Source organism: Zingiber officinale, chromosome 7A, assembly GCF_018446385.1.
Source record: "Zingiber officinale cultivar Zhangliang chromosome 7A, Zo_v1.1, whole genome shotgun sequence".
In the NCBI taxonomy this organism is placed as follows: Eukaryota; Viridiplantae; Streptophyta; class Magnoliopsida; order Zingiberales; family Zingiberaceae; genus Zingiber; species Zingiber officinale.
In genome coordinates, this window is record NC_055998.1 from 69,020,982 (window position 1) to 69,043,758 (window position 22,777).

General features: G+C 39.9%; 1 protein-coding gene and 1 long non-coding RNA gene across 2 annotated transcripts; both read right to left on the bottom strand.

Moving 5' to 3' along the window:
• Nucleotides 1-4,843: 4,843 nt before the first annotated feature.
• Nucleotides 4,844-6,324, bottom strand: LOC122000162 (transcription factor JUNGBRUNNEN 1-like). Its single transcript, XM_042554666.1, has 3 exons — nt 6,025-6,324; nt 5,635-5,936; nt 4,844-5,545 (listed from the first exon to the last, which is right to left on the bottom strand). Exons 1-3 carry the CDS (start codon nt 6,236-6,238, stop codon nt 5,039-5,041), a joined length of 1,023 nt encoding a protein of 340 aa, XP_042410600.1. The 5' UTR covers nt 6,239-6,324; the 3' UTR covers nt 4,844-5,038.
• A 4,718-nt stretch (nt 6,325-11,042) lies between these two features.
• LOC122000163 lies at nt 11,043-12,577 on the bottom strand. Its single transcript, XR_006116990.1, has 3 exons — nt 12,555-12,577; nt 11,449-11,516; nt 11,043-11,250 (listed from the first exon to the last, which is right to left on the bottom strand). It is a non-coding gene; the product is annotated as an uncharacterized LOC122000163 (long non-coding RNA).
• Between the last annotated feature and the right edge of the window lie 10,200 nt (nt 12,578-22,777).

Sequence of the window (22,777 nt, forward strand, 5' to 3'; positions counted from 1 at the left end):
GTTAGTTAGAGCCCTAGAGCTAATCATTTGATGATTGTATGGACTCATGTATATCATATTCTTAATAAAGGCATTGGTTTTTGGTTATTATGCTTATTTGTATTAGTGTCAGATAAAATAAGTATAGTAACGTCCTTGAGTAGAACGTTCATACCTATATCAATCGATTAGTTGAATCGATAGTGAGATGATATAGGGAACACTACTCTAAATCATTCCTAGTCGAGTATTAACATTCAGGGACAATGTTAATGCAATAAGACTAGCATGTAGGTCAGTACGATGACTTGATCTCACAAGTCATGGATATAGAGATATCAAGCTGACACATGGGTATGCATTAGAGAATGTATACTGAATGACCCGCCATGAGAAAGTATCATGGATCGTTATATGAGTGTCATATACTTTCTCATGTGGCTATTAGTATGACTATTAGTCCTTTGACCTGAAGTCACCATGGATCCCTACATAAGGAGTTATGTACTTTGGTTTCGTCAAACGTCACCCGTAACTGGGTGGACTATAATGGCGATTACTGGGTATGTAACAAATTATGCGGAGGGATGTGAGTGATGTAGATGGGATCTATCCCTCCCATATGACGGGAGCGACATCAATATTCTTGATAGAGTGAGACCACTAAGTGCATGACCATGCCCAAATGAGTCAACATTAGATGTTGAGCTCATTTGATCGAGTGAGTCTACTTGGAGTTCAAGATTTAGATTGATTAGAGGATGACACGGTCTCTGCCTCATATTGATCAATCTAGATGTCTAGGATAGAAGGACAATGTCACATATTGTGAGGAGTCACAATTAGTAGTCACAAGGTGATGTTGGATCTTAACATTTCTTGTAACTTGGGTAGCAATGATGTATTGCTAGATGCCGTTCATTGCTTATGTTTCTAAAAGAGTTTAGAAACATTGTCAACGTTACAAGAACCTATTGGGTCACACACAAAGAACATGTGGATGGAGATTAGGTTCATATGATGAACCAATTGGATTAGGTTCATATGATGCACAAAAGATTGGATTCAAAATTAGACTTATTGAGTTAGACTCAATTAGATTCAAATGTTGAATGAGTCTAATTTAAATTTGATTCATTGGGTCAATTTATATTAATGAATTAGATTCATTAAATTAAAATTGACTTGAATCAAAGGTTGGATTTAACTCAACAAGGAAGAGAATTGGTCAAGTTTGACTTGACCAAATGGAAGTTGAAACATCAAGTTTGACTTGATGTCTTGCCACATCATCATGAAGGTTGACTCATCCTACTTGGCATGACCAACCTAGCCACATCATTAGCCACATCACCACCTCATAATGGTATGCCACCTCATTGGAGGTTACACATCCAATTGGTTTTAATGTGGCCGGCCACATTAATGAGGGGCTTTATGGTGTGGCCGGCCACACATTAGATGGTGTGGAGGTTTTTGTTTTGGGTATTGATGTGGTGTCATTATTCCTTCTTCTTCCTTGGGTTCTCCTCTCCTCTTGAGTTGCTGTGGTCGTGGCTATCATGGTGAGGAGAAGATGTTGAGTTGTTTCCAAGAGCACAAGGGAAAGTGAAGGTCATAAAGGAGGGTACTAAAGGAGTGTATGTGATTCTCTCTTCTATTTCTCTCTTTTCTCCTTTTTGTTCCCATCCGAGAGCTCTAGAAAAGTGCTAGCACACTTGGGGCTCTCTTCTCCATCTTTGAGTGGTAGAAGACCACTCCTTGTTCATGTGGATATCACTAGAGGAGTGTCTACATTGACACTCTCGAGATCCAACGCTTCCTTGGACGAGCGGGACTAAACGAAGGGCACGCTTCAAGGGTAAACTCTTAACACATAGATCTAGGAGTAGATCTAAAATTATGAAACTCGTACTCGTATTTTTCGTTTGGTTTTCCTTGCACGAGATCCGTGGCTTGGGCGATTCGGGGTTTCCGCGACGCGAAAAGCGATTTTTGCGGCCCGAAGAACCCAACAACTGATTAGATTTGTAACCCAACCTCAGATCGAAAGAGAACTACAACCAATGATCAAATACAAAGGAACAACAAAGATAAGCTGCTCACCTCACTCACCTGCGAGCGGGGGAAGAAGGAAAGATCGACAGTGGAAGCTAGTGGTTAAACCTCGGGAGGAAGGATCTTCTGTCCAGAAAGTCGATCACCTCCAACGCAAATCCCCTCAAGTGTTGTCCAGAAGTTTGCTCCAGCGAGGGTCGATTGCTTGCTACGGCACAACGTCGGACAATCAACCGATGGGAAGAGGGCTCGGCTCCTTGCTCCTGTCCGAAACCATCCCGAGCAAGGTGGCGCCTCCGATCAGAAAAATGACGGCCTGATCAAGGCTTGGGCAGTCGGTGTCGGTGAGAAGAAACGACGGTTAGGGCACGGATCAGTGCTGGTGGCTACTAGCGAGATCGGCGGCAGCAATCCAGTAGGGGTGGCGCAGCGTGAGGGAGAGGTTCGAGGGCTCACAGTGGTTGGCACAGAGGAGATCGGAGAGGGGCGGCGGCGCTAGGTCGAACCGAGTGGCCGGCGAGGTCAAGGGAGAAGGCGCCGCGAGGTTTAGGGCAAGGGTCGGCTCGCGGTGTGCAACGGGGAGGAACGGCGGTGGTGGCTCGCTGCTGGTCTCTAGGGCACAAGATGACTCGGCTGTGGAGAGGAAGACGCCGGGCACGCGGGGGAGGAAACGATGGAAAATAATAAAAGAAAAAAAAAAGAAAAAAAAAGAAAAAAAAAAGGAAAAATCTAACTTTTCCTCGTTATAACGGGTTAGTTTAAACAGATTTTCCGTGGCCTAATCTTTATCCTCGTAATCTACATCTCCGAAAAATTCTTAGAAAATTTTAAAAAATTTACTTATGATTATTTGTCCTTTTTTTTTTTGATATTTTACATTTACTCCGGATTTTGATTTGTTAATGGATGCCACATAACCAATGCACTGGTTTCTTCATATTATCATCATCGAGAACTGGAAACAAACAAACGACACCTGCCGGCAGTGGGTGGGTGTCGGCGGCCTCTGATTAGTGTTGGATCTTATTTCAATTCAAATTATAATTTAGATAGAAAAATAAATCTAAAGAGGAATTACAATATCATAATTATATTATGGATCATCTCTTAATTTATAAAAATTGGATTAAAGAATCCGATCGGAAGAAAACGAGGGTACGACTCGCTTCCCTATTTGTAGAGTTTAGATCTTCTAATCTGCAATCTCAAATTTCTTATATTATTGAGTTTAGATTCTCTAGTCAGCTCGATCTCTTCTATAGTTTAGATATTGAATCATAAGTAAAATTTAACCAAAATTAACTATTATTTTTTCTAAATTTATCTTTTCATCTAAATTACAATTTTGAGTCGAAAGGAAATCAGGGATGGCAGACGGATTTGATCTTTTGCTCAGGTCGAAAAGTGTACAATGTCGATTAGCAGTCAACGAAGTCGCTTTCAGGACAGGATACACGTTGTTCCCCCATTCATAGTGCCCGATCACCGTGTGGGGTCCGGCGCCTCATCAATATCGATCATTGGTAAACCTCAAACTCTGTTACGAAAGTATCTTCAATAATTAGAGTTTTTTTTTTTGTAATTTTTAATATGCCACGATATAAAAATCTGCTACTTTTTCACAATTTAAAAATCTTCTTATAAAACTCGAATTTTATTATTAATTAATTACTGATTCCAGTTATATTATTAATTTTGTAAAAAAAATCAAATTTAAATTTTACCTAACCTAAAATCTCATGTTCACAATGGTTTAAATGTTTTTATTCAACTTTTTGATTTGACAAACTTCTCTCTAAAAACCTTGTATCGGAGATGAAAAAGAAGTACCTCGAGAAAATCAAAATAAAAGAAAGAGAAATACATTTTTGAAAAAAAAAACACCAGCTTTTAATCAAATATTTATAAAAGGCTCCGGTAGTTTCTTATGGAACGGTCTTTTTAAGGGAAAAAAACATAGAGGTGTAAAAATATGCTCGATTCGTCAATTCCTTCCGAATTAATCTAAAAATAGATTTGAGTTGAATTTTTTAGATTTAGATTGAGTTTGAATTGGAGGATTTTCAAGTCGAAGATTTTTAGATCGGATTTAGGTTGATCCGAATTGATTTGGATTGATTTGAATTTAGGGTTTAATGAATTTTTTAAGATTAAATTAATTTTTATTTTAAAATTAAGATGTTTTTATGTATATTAATATTAATATTAGTATAATAATAATAATAATGAAGTATTAAGATAAAAATAAAAATTATAAAAAATAATAAAAAAATATTTTTAATTAAATTATTTGATTTATGGAATTAATCAGATTCATATTTAGGAGTTTTGAATTGTATTCATATTCAAATCAAATTTGAATTAGGATTTTTTATAAATTATATTTTATTCTGATCCGGCCCGATCTGATCGATCCCTAAAAAATCATAGGCAAAGACTTTATAAAGGTAGTATTTTGATAAGTTCTAATTATTAAGGATTTTTTTAATGAAATGCTCAATAAAATAAAATAAAAGTAAAAGGTCTATAAATTATGAAATTAAGACCATTATGCGGCATTAATTGTTTATTTTACAAATAAATTCTCTGCAGCTTTTTCCAATAAATACTTTGCTTAATTGTTCGATTTATAAATAATTAATTTGGCCGAGTTTCTGATAAATAATAAATAAATAAATAAATAAATAAATAGGGATGCATTATGTACCACGTGAAGCCTAATTAATGAAAACAGATTGAACTGAATATTAATTACGATAATAATATCATCATAAATTCATAATAGTACAACAACATTTGCCCAAGCCTTTACGCCGAGAAGTTGCTATTATCATTATTATTATTTTATTGTAGTTAAACAGTTTAAATATAATATGTATAATTTATGAGCTACAAGAGAGAGATTAATTGGCAGAGCTTTTAACATTTGATTAATTAGATAAAACATAGCATTAATAATTTGATTTAACTCTATGCGTATTGTTCTCCAGCGCGTCGGCGGTTAGATCACGTTATCGATCTCAAGAACGTAGGAAGCGTATCCAGAATCATTGGAAGGAAATCCAACGTCATCCGCCAAGAACTCAGAGATCCGACCGAGCTCGTCCCAAATGCTGTCTCTCATGAAATCGTTCGAGCTCGGGCTGATCTGTTCATTCATCGTCACCATGGCGGACGACGAGTTCGCCGGGAACAGAGCATGGCCGCCGCCGTTGTTATTGTTGATATAGGTCCAAGCGCCGGCGCCGACGAGGTTGGCGGTAGTTTGAACTTTGTAGGGATGAGGGTGGTTGAGGTGATGATGACGATGGAGGAGTTGCAACTGATTCGCCGGTGAGCCGCCGGCAGAGGAGGTGCAGCAGACGTAGTCGTCGGGGTCGCCGCAGTTGGTAACGCTGCTGGACTCCGTCGGCGACTTCGTCCGAGTAGTGATCGAGGTCTTGTAGCTGCCGGGCTGCTTCTTGTAGGTGGCGCTCAGCTTGAAGATTCTACAGATCGTCCAAACTTCCTGCAAATTTTCATCATCTTCGTCACAAATTCTCATGTTTTAAACGAGATTTCAATACTTAATTCATATTAATTCATTAATTAAATTACCGCTTCTTGCATGGTGGCGGCGTTCTTGGAGGCGGTGGCGGAGGATGCGGCGGAGTCGGGGAGGCGGAACTCGTGCATCATCCAGTCGGTCTTGGTGCCCTTGCCGGCGTGGCCGCGGTAGTAGACGAGGGACTTCTTGAGGCCGATGAAATGGTGGGCGGCGGACTGGATGGGGCGATCGACGCCTGTGGCTTTCCAGAAGCCACAGCCGGTGACCCTGTTCGGTCGGACGCTGTTCCTGTACTTCCTCCCTCGCCGGCAGAAGAAGTACCACTCCTTCTCCCCCGCCGTGATCATGAACTCTGCACTCCAATCACAATTTATCTCATCAAACTTTGTCACGATCAATCAAATCAAAATCACATCCAGCCGTGAGAATTATTAAATTACTCGGCAAATCCCAAGGTTCGTGCTTGTAGACGTCCATCTCCTTGATGATCTCGATGCTGAGCGGCTTCTTCTCCACCTTCCGGCGGAGGTAGAAGCCAACGAGCTCCTCGTCGGTGGGGTGGAATCTGAACCCCGGCAGCATCACGTCGTCCTCCTCCACCTCCGACTCCGCCGTCACCACCACCTCGTGCTCTGCTTTCGCTGACTTCTCCATATGTAGTCAAAACTCTGTTGCAAATACTAACCGTTTCTACTTATACCACTTCTCCTCCTTGGTCGGCGGGAAGAGAAGGCCGGCGAGTGGGTGGAGCTCCGGTGAGGCTGTCGTAGGTATATATAGAGCGGAGAGATGGGGATCCATTAATGTGGCATTGCATGGTGGAAGTGCGCACGAGGAGAAGAGGAATTGAACAAGGAGATGGGGATGGGTGAAAGTGAAAGGGAACTATTTGCAAATTTATTTGTATATATTCAAAATTTAGGGATTTAATTATTAATTATTTTTGTTTTTTTTTGAAAAAAATAATAAAACATGGGGAATATTAATAGAAAAAAAAGGTCATGCAGTAAGCGTGGGATGGCTTTGATACAAATCAAGTAGCTTGCGAAATAATCTTTATCTATATTTTACATTTTAATTTTAAAATATTATTTAAAAAATACTATAATTTTTTTTTTACTCGAACACCATTAAAGTCACAAATATTACATTTGTAAATGAGTAAGTTTAATTAATCATATATCATGTTTAATTTTTTTTAAAAAAACCACAAATTGTCCATCTAAAACATTAAAAACTATTTCTATCCGTCTCATTCAACCCTAACACAAAACAAAATTTGGGAAATATATCATCCACATTTATCATAAATGTTAAAATAAAATATAAAAAAAATATATTAAATATATTTATAGGTAGCGTACAATACTCTGTTGAAGGATTACCAAATCGTATTATGGAAGAATTAAAGTACACCCAACCCAACCAATCGAGTCAAGAACTAGCCAAAACTCTCAACTTCCACAACTTATTGTATGATTGGTAGGTCAATATGTCACATCAAATCATCAATCCCGATCCCCATCATTATTCATTCACCTTCCTAATTAATTTCTTTAACAAATCATCAAATAAAAAATAATATATATAAAAAGAGTACTCCATTACAATTTTTTTTATCTTGAAAATATTTTATTATAAGTAGCCCAACTTACTTCATATTATAGTCATAATTATTACATTAATAAAAATATATAATAATTTTAATTAAATTAAAGTAATTTTACTTTATATTATAGTATATATATTCATATTTGCTATAAATATTTTACAATAAAAAAAGAATGAGATTCTTTTTTAAATGGATGATGCTTTTGATTTTTGCCCTCTATTATATGGATATTGGTGATTTGAGAGAAAATAAAATAATAAAAAAATAGGAAATACAGGATAATTATGAATTTGTTGTGAATTGATGAGCAATAAAATATAGAAAATAAATTGAAAATAAATGAGAAATAATAAAATTTGTAGGGGAAAGATTAAAGGCAGGAACCGATAGCAGAGTTAATTAGGGCATCCACCCACCATTGCCATTGGCAAGCTCAATTAAGCTAATCACTCCTTTTGTTTTTGCAGGGAATTAAATCCTGAGGCATCGAGACGTTTACAGGCAAATTCACACCATGCTTTTTATATTTCCCCTTCCATCATTACTGAATCCACATTCAAGCCGGCAAGTCTTGTTCCATCACACTCTTAATTCCCTTAACTCACTTCACCTCTCCTTTTCAAGATCAATTCATTGGTTGGAACTCGAAGACATCAAAAAATCAAACCCTCTTCTCATTCCACAATTAAAAAATGGCTGATCAGGAAGAATGCACATATATAAATGCAACTGTTTCACTGCACTGTCCATGTTTTGTTTACCAGTATAAATCCTGCACATGCTCGACGTTAGTCACAATTCAAGTAGGATAATTTTGCATGTAATACCTATTGATAAATAAATTTTTACATGTAGTCTTCATTCATGAAAATCTTTATTTTCACTCCCAAGTCAAACATCTTTACCTAATTGTCCATGATATTTTTAGGTACAAAAAGTCTAAAAATCAATATAAATCCTCTTAAATTGAGTATATTAACTTAGAATCTAGTATATTTTCTATCAAATTGAGTACAATTCTTTTTTCACCTCAAAATATACTCGATTTTAGTTTAATGTGCTGATTTAATAGGAATTATACTCATTTTTAGACTATTTGTACCAAAAAATATGAGAGTTAATTTCGATAGAAAATATACTCGATCCTAGTATAGAGTACTAGATTATAGTGTAAAGTGCTGAATTTAACATGAATTATACTTATTTTTAGACTTTTTATATCTAAAAAATAAGAGACAATTTTGATAGAAAATATACTCGATTTTTAATATAAAGTACTGACTTTGAGAAAATTATACTCATTTTTGAACTTTTTGTACTCAATTTTGAAATTTTTATACCTAAAAAATTTGAGGGGCAATTTAGGTATCAATATTTGTATGAGGGAGTTGAAACAAGTAATACTTTACATGCAGGGAGTGGAAACAAAGTTTTTTGGACATGAGATTACATACAAAGTTAACATTATGATTGAGGATTTTTCTCTAATTTACCGATTCAAGTAGGAAGCTTCTTGTTTTTAAACCAACAGAAAACCAAAAAATTCAATAAAATACTGAAAATGAATGACAGCAAACAGTTCTAAATCCAAGTTGTTTCTTCTCTTCTTTCTGTCTTTCTTTCTTTTCAGCACAACAACTTCATGCCCTCACTCAAGAGATTGCAGGGCAATGAAAGCCTAAATTCTAAGAGTTACTGCAGCAATAACAATCATGTCTTGATTGCAGACATGGAGAGAAAAGCATGCTGATAATGGCTAAACAATGCCGTTCTCTGTAAAAAACAAAAAAGGAAAAAAACTACAAGCTCCATTTCAATGTTCATTCAAAGAAGGTTTCATGGCTTACAAGGCAGCCAGACAGCATTTATAACTTCGATCGTTGCGAGCAACTAGGGTTAAATGGCACTTTAAAGCTTCATTTACAATAACTCTGTACATCCTTGTTGATCAATTCATGGATAAAAATCAAGAGGGCGTTCCTTTTTTATGTTGCAAAGGTTGGAACCGCCAACCCAGCGGCCCCCTCACCCCGGCCCCACAAGTATGAGAGGGAGTAAATCACGGTGAATACGGGCCCGGCTATGACAGGGCGTTCCTTTTTTATGAATCATCAGAGGAGTGTCTTTTTTGCTTTATTATCAAAAGGGCACTCGCCCTTAGTTAATTTACACTTCTCTCTCTAATATATTATTCTCTGGATTTGAGTTGTTTTCAGACCAGTTCAAGTGATGTGAACCTAGACAGAAGATATTTCAAGAGCCCACAGTAGTTGAAGAAAGTAAGATTTAAGACGGAAAGTCTAAATCGATGAGATGGGTGAAAAAAAAATCTTGATTCAATGCTTAGAAAAACATAAATCTTGATAAAGAACGTGAAAGTGCTACAACGTTAGGATGAAGGTTGATAATGTTGGAATCTTAAGGTTATTTTGATATGATCAATAAGTTAGCACTACAACAAAAATCCTCATAGACATCTGTTTTCCACCGGTGTCTATTTCATTTTCGACCGATGTCTATGAAGCAGATGTAAAAGGTCTACCATTTTAGACATCGGGTTAAAACCGGTATAGTATCATTTAACGACACCGGTGTTCGAATCGGTTATTAACCGGTGTAGTATGACTTAACGACATCGTTTCATCAACGGTGTAAAACTGATGTAATATTATATGTTAATAACACCAGTTTTGGCAGCGGTATATGACCGATGTAATATTAGTTAATAACACCGGTTTTGCAACGGTGTAGAACCGATGTAAAATCGATATTTTTTAACAGCACATTGATTTCCAAAACAATGAATACAGTAACAAAAAAATACACAAATATTCATAAATTACACAAATATTCTTCATTCAACAGTATCCATAAAATACACAAATATTCACAAATTACATAAATAATCTTCTTACAACAGTATCCATAAAATACACAAACATTCTTTTTACATCAAAAGCTAATAGATATCAGAATCAAGGTAGAACATTTTTTTAACAACACATCAAGGTAGAACCGCACTTCAAATGTAATCTAGCATGCATTCAGCCCACTCGAACCGCACTTCATCAATTTCAACTCTGGAATACTTGAGATTTATAAACTATAAAAACACATAAATAATATATTAGTAAACCAAGACTAAAAATCATAGTTGAAAGAGAGAAGAGAAGTCCGTTTTAGACCAAACAAATGGTATGCTGCAACTTAACTTAAGAAGACCATTTCCACAACCTCCAGATTCCTTGGGTGGGCAAGGAATGTTGCTTCCATGATTCTTAGCCTTGCTATCAGATTCAACGGTGGATAAAGATGAGTTATCTGGTCGCTCGCCTGTGGAACGTCTCCGTCTTTTCCCAACAATTTCTCTGATGACATACTTCTTTGCCCTCTGTCTCCTACCAGCCTTGGAGGAATCAATTGCAGGTGTCTGAGAAGCAGATCCCTTTACTATCTTTCCGCAACAATCTAAGCAAAGTTTGTAAGAGCAATTTGAGCAACTTCTGTGAAAATCCACTAGTGAAGTCCTGCAATAATTATTGGTTCCAAGGGGGAAACAAGAAAAGAAAACTATATCAATCAAGTGAACATTTTAATGCATGATGAGACGATAACAAAGAACAGAATATGACCTAAAAATTAGAACTTGCTAAAGTAAAATAGAGGCACAAGTTTACAAATGACCATTTAAGAAACAGGGTCAGGACACATTATTCAGTTATTATGTCCATGATTTCAGAAACATAGCAAATTACGAAATTCTCATAGGTGTTAAAGATGTGAAGACATACCAGTTAACAAGCTCATTGTGAGGCTCATATACTCGAAGAAGTACACCAAAAAATCCACCTTCTGGATGATAGATCGATCAAGAGGATATCTAACTGGAGGAAGAAACTAGGCAATTGTTTTGAAGCTTACCTTGATCCCCTTGCTTTACTTCCAGTTCATTTAATTGGTTCTGATAGATATGTTTCAGCAAGGGAAGCAATTCAGATATCAAGCTATATGTGTGCTCCTTATTATTAAACTTGTTTTGACCATTTGCCAGTTCCTGAAGATGATACAAATTGCATATGCACATAAAATTGTCATAAACCCAATCTAACACCAGACTGGGTTTATGATAATTTTGATAAGTATTATGATTTGGTCACTCCTGATACCAGTCTTGTTAGTCCTGAGACTGATGCTAATCCTAAGACTAAAGAAATTGCAAAAAAGATGATCATAATGGGTTTATGGTGCATACAGATAAAGCCAGAAAATAGACCTTCAATTAGCATGGTTATCAACATGTTGGAAGGAAGCATCATGGACCTGCAAATGCCACCAAAACCAGAATTCAGTTAGAGTGTCATTTGAAGATTAATAAATGATGCAATATTGTTTTTGTTTCCACAGTATTCTGAACAATAAAACAAAATCAAGCCTGTATAACATTTGGCTTGAATGTAATCTGTGATCAAAGTAATTTCTTAATTCTGTTTTGTGTGGTGAGATTATATTGGAAAACAAATATTGTTTAAATGCTTGTTGACCTCATAATGTTGTAAAAGAGTCGCAAAAATAATTGTTTATCATATGCCAAGCTAGTAATAGGGAGATATATATTCCCTTTAGCACCCATAACAGTCAATAGGATAAGATAGTCCATTCAGATTAGAGAATTATATGGGAAAGATAGTTGTTGTTCTTTCCAATTTTCATCATTTTGATTGCAGAGGTGAAGAGTTTCTGTCTACCTCTAATTTTGTTTGTACATAATAACAACAAAGAGAAATTCTTGGAAAATAGTTTAGCAACAACTGGAATGTAGGAACAATTTCAAACTGTGATTAAATTAAGCCAATGAATTTTTACAGGATCTGCAAACTTTTCAAGGGTAGAAATATGCATCTAAATCTTTATGGGAGTCAAGTGAGACTAAACTTATTTCTAGTTAAAATTCTTCCTTAGACCAAGAATGTTTAGGATCTACTGAAACAGGAATGAAGAGGTCCAGCTAATGGATTCCAAAAATCAGAGAAAGTAACGACATTGTAAAACTCGTAATCGGGCACGCAAGCTTGAACCCCAAAAGATTTTTTTTCTTCATATGCTGGAAACTTCATTCAGATCTCTTGCTGGAAAGATCAAAACAAGTGACTAATTAATTATTAGAATTACTATATCACCCTAATAATAGCTCCAATAATCAACGAGCTTGCCACTCAATTGGCAAAGTCTTTCCGGATCCGGTCTATCCTAAATCCTAAACCGTATTAGGAACTATTCAGATGGATTCAGAAATTCACAAAATCATAATTAACTTGGTCATGAATCGATTTAACAAGAAGGTCAAAAGAAAATACTCACTTAATGATCAAAGCCTTTAAGTTATATATGTAGCGTCTAAGAAGCCCAACACACGAATCCTGTAGAAACAATAACAACAAAAAGAGGTAAATTTATAAGCCAGAAAACACATCATATTAGTGGAAATAATTAGCATAAACATAAAAGAAACTTGATAGTTGAAAGAATACATAAAACCAACTTAGCAACAGGAAATAACAACTAGTGCACCTGAATCAAGAACTAGTGCACCTTACTAGTGCATCTGAGACAACAGCTTTGGCACCTGAATCTAAGAATTCTTTCGCCAGGCATGGAGCAAGCCCTTATCTACTCGTGCAGATTACATTTCGGTCTCACCAAGCTCCAACCTGGTAGAATGCATGTGATTGAATAAGTTTGTTTACACCTCTTAACAACTGAATTAAAAATGAACAAAGACAGAGTAATGGATAATCACCAGAGTAACCAGACATTGTATATAGAAACAACTAGATTTAAGAGTGAAAGCATTGTCAGATATATAACAGCAATTAGAAATGACTAGATTAAGAGTGAAGCATTGTTTGACTTCTCAAACGCAACGACAACCAAATGATACCCTCCCCAGTATGGACCTTAGATTTAATGTGCTAAATTTGTCATAAAATTGAAAGTATGTACATGTATTTATTAACACTTAAAATTTGTATTAGATTCATTAGAATAGTAAGAATTCATGCTAAATTTACAAATTAATTATCCTAATTAAAAATGCAAGCATTAATATTCAGTCTAGATGATCATCAAAGTAATTGAATTTTTCTTCAACTACAAAGTATCATAGCCACTCTGCACATAATTACCATCTTCAGATGTCAAGTAAACAGCAGGAACTCTAAGCCGAAACATAAATGCACTTAATTATATCTTGGTTGTTATCCTCCATAACCATTAGTTATAAGAGAGTAAATTTTGTAAATTAGGTTCTTGCTAAAGAGACAGTAGATACAAAATTCACAATACGAGAAAATCCATACTTGCATGCGTTTTACAGCCCATATAACTTTGGTAGATACCACGTGACTTGAAAGGTCTCCATTTTGTTAATGGATCAGCTACAGATGAAGGCTTAGCCAAGGCGTAAGCTTCCTTTCTGTTTCTTCCTCGAACAAGCTAAGTGAAGACAGGCTCATTTAACACATTGGAGAAATGTAAATAATTTTGCCCATGTAAGATCAATATTGGCAAAGGTAAATCTTATTTTCCCCAAAAATGTGCTAGACTACACTGGAAAACTCAAGTGATGGACATAGCATAGTGATTTCAGCACAGAAGTTGGCATGACATTAATCTGTGCATTAGATGATGATATCAACCCAAAGGAAATTAGGAATAAAAATCAACAACAAATCATACTGTGCGAGATTTACATCTAAACTCTCTGCAGGTGTCTAATGTACTAAAGCTAGATCATAAAAACACTGCCTTAATAGTCAACCTACTAAGCCATGGATTAGAACTTTCCCTGGATGTTCTATAATGTACCAAAGCTTCATCCATTACAAAGATTGTCATAAAAGTCAACCTTCTAAGACATGGATCAAAAACTCTCCCTATATTTATCAACAGTGCTGCAAATGTATATTTTCTTTCATTATATTGCCTGGTTCCTCCATTCTCGTTCACACGATGGGCTCATTGGTTCTTCTGGGCGTAAAGCTCCTCTTCACATCATTAAGAAAAAAAATGTGAAATAAAAAATGCGATTAATTTCATTGCCCTTGTTAAAAACCCAAGATGTGTCCATTCGAATTAGGATTCCAAAACAAGAAAATTTCAGCATAAAAATTTGCAAATTTCTTAACCCTCAAACACCAGAATCCTCCAATTTCAGCCCAGGATACTTGGAGCCAACGAGAAACTTATCCCTTTAGCTCCGCCGTTGGGATGGATAAGCAAAAAGGGAAAAAGAAATGATACAAACATTAAGCGGCAAATCTATGGGAGGCTAAAATCGAGATGTACTTAAAATATCGAACACACCCTTGAGATCGTCTCTTCTTCTGTAGGCGGAGGCGAGGGCTTGGGACCGCTCAGACCAGCGAAGAGAGTACGACTCTGGGAAGTGGCAGACGGTGGAAAGAAGACAACGAGTGGGCATCAACGGCGGTGAGGCAAAGGGGGAGCCGTCGAAAGGGCGCCGACGAAGGCGAGGTCGTGATTGCCGGAGAGGTAGATCTGGCGCAGAAGGGGAGATAGCGGGAGGGGAGGGATAGGAGGAAGTAAGTAGATGCCCCTTCTGTGTACGAGCTCCTGGATCTCGGTGCTGTTCTCTCTTCCTTCGGATTCCCTCACATTGCCGACCAACCGTGCCATGGTGGTCGTGGGTGTCCTCTCGCTGTTCGGATCTCGTCGGTCCCTACCTTAGCCGGGGAGAGCGAAGAGAGGAAGGAGGAGGAGGAAGAGAGGATCAGACGAGGAAGCGGGGCGTCGATCCAGGAAGGGGCGTCGATCGAAGGGGAAGAAGGAAGGGGCGTCGATCGAAGGGGAAGAGGGAGATGAGGCTGAGAGGGTTTAGGTTTAGGCTGAGAGAAGGGGCGCGATATTGGTTTAGGTTTGGAGGGAACTTTATGAAGTGTTGTAAATTTTGGTTGGTGGAAAAATTAAATTATTATTTTTTATTCATTAACACCGGGTTTTAAAAACCGCTATTAAAACCGGTGTCTATTAACAAAAAAAAAGACGCTCATTGACATCGGCTAAAAAATCGATGTCTATGAGCGAAAATCTGCGCTCATAGACACCGGTTTTTGGAAACACCTGTGTAAAATACTCAAAGACATCGGTTTTTGCTTAAAACCGTTGTTGTTCCACCGATGTCTATGAGGGTTTTTGTTGTAGTGTAGGTTAGGTCTTGTGGTATTTTAACCTTGTGTCTAAGTGTACAGGAGCTTAGGAGCACTGGAGGTCGAGCAAAAGACGCAACTAGCGAGAAGGACGGCACGGGAGAGAGCCGATGGGCTCAGTGCGTCCAAGAGATGAGGTGCTGCGGAAGAGTATGCAGGCAGACGAGAAGGAGGCGCGTGTAACGACCCACCTTCTGGGTACTGGCTGTAAGGCCGGTCGCTACAATTTATGCTAAACTATACTGTGTGGAAAGCTGGGCTAATTAAAATTTTACTCTACTAAGGACGGATACAACTGATAAGAAAGGTCTAAAGACCTTCTTTACTGGTGTACACATGCTAAGGAGGGGAAACTGAACATCCCAACTGAGTTAGGGACTAGAAACTAAACTTCCCAACTACCTACAGACCTGCCGATCGATCCACAGATCGATCGGAGTTGCGGTCGTTCTGTTCCCAACTGGATCGGTCGGCAGACCGATCCGAGTGTGCTGAATCGATCGGTGAACCGATCCGGTATGTCAGATCGGTGGTGGCCGATCGAGCCTGAAACTCTCTGGAACGCGCATCAGATCGTCTTTGGGTGGTCGGTGGACCGATCCGGAGGATACGAGATATCAGACCGTCATCGGATCGGTCGGTGGTGATCCGATTAGCAGATCGGAGGCCCACGATCGGTCCGAGACCGTCGAGTTCGTTTCGCGGAATCGATTTCAGACACTTTGGCGTGCCAAAACCTCACACAACAACTCTAAACCAATGCAAATCACACTAATATAAAACTACTAACATTCTAAACCTGGCATACTACATAGTGCATGGTTTACTATCTCATAACACTTAACAATCAAAACTGAATAATGAAAACTAAAAACGCAAAGTGCTAATACTGAAGTAAAACTATTTAGATCCCAAAGATCTTTATTCCAACTCCTGCCCACACACATCTTGATAGCATTGCCCTCCAGCCTCCGCTACTGATCCACTTTTCCTTTACCTTTATCTGCAGTATAAGAAAAGTAGTATCTATAAGCTAAAAAGCTTAGTAAGAAACCATCTACCTCACAAAACATGCAACGATGCAAATATAATTTTAAATCATGCTGTTTAAAACATATGCTGGATATACTGAATAAACTAAGCATGGCATGGCATATAAGCATACAATCATGGCATATCTAAAGCTGAACATAAAGTCATCATGCATATTCACAGGGAAAAACTAAGCTGATACTAAGAACTGAGCTACGCTAATACTGAGCTACTGCTAGAACTGTACTGAATTCACGAACTAATTTGTGAAAGGTTGAAAACCGTATACATATAATAAGTGAAAATACTAAACATGCTGCTGAGGGGCCCGACAACTGTACGTGCTATGCGCGCATCTCTAACTAGACCCGGGGTTGCAAGTCCCGAATTTAGTAGAGCTACTAGGTTATCTAAACCTAGGGACCGACTATGGGAGCCCAGCCCAATGGATATCTAATCCAGTACAGTGCCAACTGAAAAGTAAAATACTGAGTATAGCTAAACTGTTCTAAATTGCTCTTTCTAGGTTATCTGAACCTAGAGCTAGGTTGTCTGAACCTAGAGGCGACTGTGGGAGCCCACCCATTGGACCGTAGTCCCATATAAGCTAGAATAAACTGATTTACTAATTTAGATGCTTCTAATGCATTCAACCGTGCTAATAAAAATGCCTAAGTTGCATTCTTTTCTAAGCTGGTTATTTAATCGAACACCTAGTGCGCTGTAACTCCCCTCTCTATTAGGGAGACTACCTTTAGGCACCCAACAGCATCTAAACCTCCAACTGAAGGAGAAAAGATGTGTCCGGCCCATCTAAAGGTACTCACTAAATCCCTAAACCTGCGAGGAGGGTTAAATACACCCTATGTGTCGAAAACATACGCATATAACTAAACTAATGCACAGAAAAATCACACGGTAGCTATTATACTGCAGGTGAGGGGTTTCTTACCTCCGGTTCGTAATTTCTTACGATTCTATTCGCTAGAATTCCGGTGGAGATGACCTTCTCGACTATTCGTTCGCGTCCACGCGTTCTTCTCGCGGAGGGGAACGTCCTCGTATCGAAGATCTCGCCGGAAAGTGCTCCTTGAGCCCTTGGGGCTTGGTGTGCCGAGAGAGGAAGAAGAGGGAAGAGGCGACGGTGAGGTCTCGGTGGTGAGGGTTGAGAAGTTGCCGAACCCAAAATAAACCAAAACCTACTTAAGTTCTTAATTTATATTAAGCGGATTATTGAACCCAACTCTAATATAAATATAATTTGTTCCTCTTTCTTTCAGCACGGCCCTGTTGGGTTCAACCGGTTACTAACATTATCCCTAAACCATAGGTCTCGGGTTCGATTCCCGCCTAAGCTATTTTGCAGTTCTATTTATTTTTGCTGCTTCCGCTACTCGGAAAATTCCGGAAAAATATCTAAAAATTCCAGAAAAATCGTAGAATATTTATAATGCAGTTTCGAGAATTTTCGGGCGTTACAATCCCCCATACCTTATAAAAAGTTCGTCCTCGAACTTAGAACAATTCTGGGTACTTCTGTCTCATGCTGGCTTCTGTCTCCCAAGTTGCCTCTTCTTCCCAAAACGTATGACTCTCTTCATGTTAGCTACTCGGTCTATTATCTGAATAGGCCGACTATCATAGCTGAGGTCTTCGCGGATCTGTACCGACTGGGGCTCAATCACCTGGGTGGCATCTGGGGTATGCTTCTTCAGCATAGAGACATGAAATACGTTGTGGACAGCTGACATTTCCTGGGGTAGCTCTAGCTCATATGCTACCTTGCCCACTCTTCTGCTGATAAGGTATGGTCCCACATATCTGGGACTTAGCTTGCCCTTCTTCCCAAAACGCATTACTCCCTTCATGGGAGCTACTATGAGGAACACTTGAATCCCATTGAAAACTCTAAGGGTCTGAGCGTGTATCAGCATAGCTTTCAAGCGGCTCGAACATGTCTCTATCCTCTGGCGGATCTGTTAGCGGCTGTGGTATCTGCTACTAGATCTGTCTGAAGCTCTAGTTCCTTCTATTCATCACTCTCAGCTGATTGGAGATCTACACCTCCGCCCATAGAGAGCCTCGTGGGTGCCATGCCGATAGTGGCACGATAGCTGTTGTGTATGCAAATTCTGCTAAGCTCGGATATTTGCACCAACTTCCTTGAAATCTAGGGCACACGCTCGGATCATATCTAGATGGTCCGCTCTGACTGACCATCCGTCTGCGGATGGAATCTTTGTCTTGAACTTTAACCGTGCCCAATCTTGTTGTACACTCCCGAAGTGTGATATAAATCTCTTGTCTCTGCGAAATAATGGTACGTGGGACTCCATGAAGTCTGACGATCTCCTGGAGATACAACTGAGCTAGCTTCTCCATGGAGTAGGATATCTTGATAGCTAAAAAGTGGGCTGATTTAGTCAACCTGTCGACTATTACCCAGATGGCGTCAAAACCATTCGTGGTTCTGGGCAGTCCCACTATGAAATCCATAGAGATATCCTCCCACTTCCATTCTGGAATCTGTATAGGCTGCAGAACTCCTCCTGGTCGCTGATGTTCTGCCTTGACCCTCTGACAGGTGAGGCAGATGCTAACATATCTGGCGATGTCTCGCTTCATCCCGGGCCACCAAAAACGTTTCTTCAGGTCTTGATACATTTTGGTGGAACCTGGATACATCGCATAGGGAGTCCTGTGAGCCTCATCTAAAATCTGTCTCCGTAGTTCCTCCTGATCTGGAACACAGAGTCTGTCACCAAAATACAACACCCCTCTATCGGACACTCTGAATTCTCTACTTTCTGGTTCTGCTAGCCCTTGCTTGATTTCCTGAATTTCAGGGTCCTGCTCCTGAGCTGACTGAATATCACCAAGCAAGGTAGACTCTAAGGTCATAGTAGAGAGTTGTCCAACGATGAGCTCGAGACCGAAATCTACGATCTCCTTCTGTAGGGGCGGTGACATGGCTGTAAGAGATAATAAGGTAGCACTGGATTTTCTGCTAAGTGCGTCGGCTACCTTATTGGCTTTCCCTGGATGGTAGAGGATGTCTATATCGTAGTCTTTGACCAACTCAAGCCATCTGCGCTGTCGCATGTTCATATCTTTCTGAGTGAAGAAGTACTTCAGACTCTGATGATCTGTAAACACTCTGCACTGAGCTCCATATAAGTAATGTCTCCAAATTTTGAGAGCGAACACTACTGTTGCAAGCTCAAGGTCATGAGTAGGATAATTCTTCTCATAATCCTTGAGTTGTCTGGAGGCATAGGCGATCACCTTGCCGCTTTACATCAGTACTGCTCCTAATCCCAACTTAGAGGCATCACTATAGATGTCAAAGCTGCTGGTGTTGTCTGGTAGAGCCAAAATGGGAGCACTGGTAAATCTCCTTTTCAGTTCAAGCTGTTCTCCTCAGATCCTCGGTCCACTAATACTACATTCTTTACGGTAAGAGCATCGGGGAGGCTATCTGGAGAAGTCCTCTGAATTTTCTCGTAATAGCGCTAATCCCGTAAAGCTTGATTCATTGGCGTTCTTAGGTCTCTTCCAGTTACTTACGCTTCTATCTTGTTGGGATCTACCATAATACCATCCTTTGAGATGATGTGACCCGGGAAGGACACCTGATCTAACCAAAATTCACATTTCGTGAACTTGGCGTATATTCTGCCGAAGGGTCTGCAATACTAGTTTCAGGTGCTCTGAATGTTCTTCCTGAGTTCCTGAATAGATAAGAATGTCATCGATAAACACAATAACAAACTTATCTAAATACTCCCTGAATACTCTGTTCATGAGATCCATGAATGTAGCTGGAGCATTGGTCACGCCAAAGGGCATGACTACGAACTCGTAGTGTCCGTATCTGGTTCTGAATGCTGTCTTGGGTATATCCCCTTCTTTAACTTTCACCTCATGATAACCTGATCTGAGATCTATCTTAGAGAACACTGCTGCTCCCTTCAGCTGGTCGAACAGGTCATCGATTCTGGGAAGGGGATACCTGTTCTTGATCGTGACTTGGTTCAGTGATCTGTAGTCTATGCACAGTCGCATGCTTCCATCCTTCTTCTTCACGAACAATACAGGCGCTCCCCATGGCGAGTGACTCGGGCGTATGAAACCCTTGTCGAGCAGCTCCTGTAATTGCTCCTGAAGTTCCTTCAGTTCTGCTGGAGCCATGCGATAAGGCGCTTTGGAGATAGGATTTGTACCGGGAATGAGCTCTATCTCAAAGTCAATCTCCCTGTCTGGTGCTAAGCCTGGTAACTCTTCAGGGAAGACTGCTGGGTAGTCACCTACGACTCGAACCTCTGCTAGCTGTTGGTTCTTGTCCTGGCTGGCGTTGACTACATGTGCTAGGAATCCTGTACATCCTGAATCCAGTAGCTTCTGTGCTTTCATAGCTGAGAGAAGCTTCTTGGCCTTTCTCTTTGGTTCCCCGCTGTATTCAAATTGCACTGCCGCTTCAGGTTGGAAGATGACTTTTTATTTACGGCACTCTATGGTAGCACCGTATCTGATCAGGAAGTCCATTCAAAAGATAACGTCATAGTCGGTCATTTCTAGCACTATCAGATCACAAAAGAGCTCTCTGTCTGCTATAATGACCGACACTGCTCTGAGCCAGTGCGTGGATGCCATGATCTCTCCTGAAGGTAATGCCGTCAAAAACTGACCACTGAGCACCTCTGAGCGTATTTTTAATTTTTCGGAGAACATCCTGGCTATGTATGAATGGGTTGCCCCAGTATCAAATAGAACAGTAGCACTATCTTAAAAATGCTAATCGACCTGTGACATTGGCTACGTCCTCTCTGGTGAGTGAGTAGATCCTCGCACTCGCCATAGCTGGAGGGGCTTCTAATCTGCCCTGGCTGATAAGTGGACCTTCTAGAGCGGCCTGCATCTGATATAACTGAGCTGGCTGGCCTGCATACTGAATCTGCTGTGGCTGAGGAAGACCGGTCTTGTTTGGGCACTGCTTGGCCATGTGCCCTTCTTGTCCACATTCAAAGCATCCTCGTGTGCCCTTGCGACAAACCCCTGGGTGGAATTTCCCACAAGTAGCACACTTTGGATAGCTGGGTCGCTTGCTAGATGGTCCTCCTTTTGGGTCACTCCCTAATTTGCGCTTGCTGTTGGAGTTCCCTTTCCAGTTATAGCTGTGGCCTTGCTGTTTTTGAGTGTGAGAGTTTCCTTGGCCTTTGGACTCTGAGGAGACTTGCTTCTGCTGCTTTATGCTGTTCTGGTAATGCTCTGTGGTCAAGGCACTGCTCACTAACTCCTCTGTGGTTTGTGGCCTATGTATGCCACCAGCCACGTTCACTGCTATCTCTGGCCTCAGCATCTTGAGCATCAACTGGATTCGGTCCTTCTCTGTGCTAACTAGCTCCGGGCATAGACGAGCCAACCTGTTGAATTTCTTCACGACTTCCTCAACTGAAAGGTTGCCCTGACGAAACTCAATGAACTCGTCATAGTGGCGGTTTGTAACCCGTATGTGAAAGAACTCCTCGAAGAATTCCTTCTCGAAGTCAGCCCATGACATCTGGTTCACTGGGCGCTTCGTTCTGATTCTTTCCCACCACATGCGTGCGTCTCCTGTCAGGCAGAAGGAGGCACACTTCACCTTCTCGTGTTCTGGCCAGTCCAGAAGCTCCATCGTGCTCTCCAGTGTTTTGAACCAGGCTTGTGCATCCCATGGTTTACTAGTGCTTGAGAAGTTCTCTGGCTTGACTCGCTGCCACTGGATCAGATAGGCTTCCTTTATTGGCTCAACTGCTGGGGCTGCTGGTGCTGGTGCTGGTGCTGTAGGCTGAGCTGGTGGAACCTCTAAGACTACCGGAGTCGTCAAATTCGGTTCCCGGGTGACTATGGGGGTACTCTGCTGATTAGCCTTTAAGGTGGCTATTTCCTGTTGTTGTTCAGCTAGCTGCTGCTGTAACTGAGCCACTAATGCTGTAAGATCTGGCGGAGGCACTGAACTGCCTGCCTCATGCTGGGGCTCAGTAGCTAGTGCCCTTCTAGCTGGGCGTCCTCGTGCTATTTCTAAAGACGTAGAGAACATAACATAACTAATGTAATCACAGTTATATAACTACTAATGTCATGTTTAAAAACTATCACATACTAACAAGCAGTAGGCATATAAACATGAACTGTAATAACAAAACAAGAAGCATAAATAAAGTAGAGGTATTCTTACTTGGAAGCTGCAGGTTCAATGTTGATGTGTGTGTAGGAAGTATGGAACACGGCACTGATACCACTCTGTAACGACCCACCTTTGCTTGGTAAGGCGGTCGCTACAAT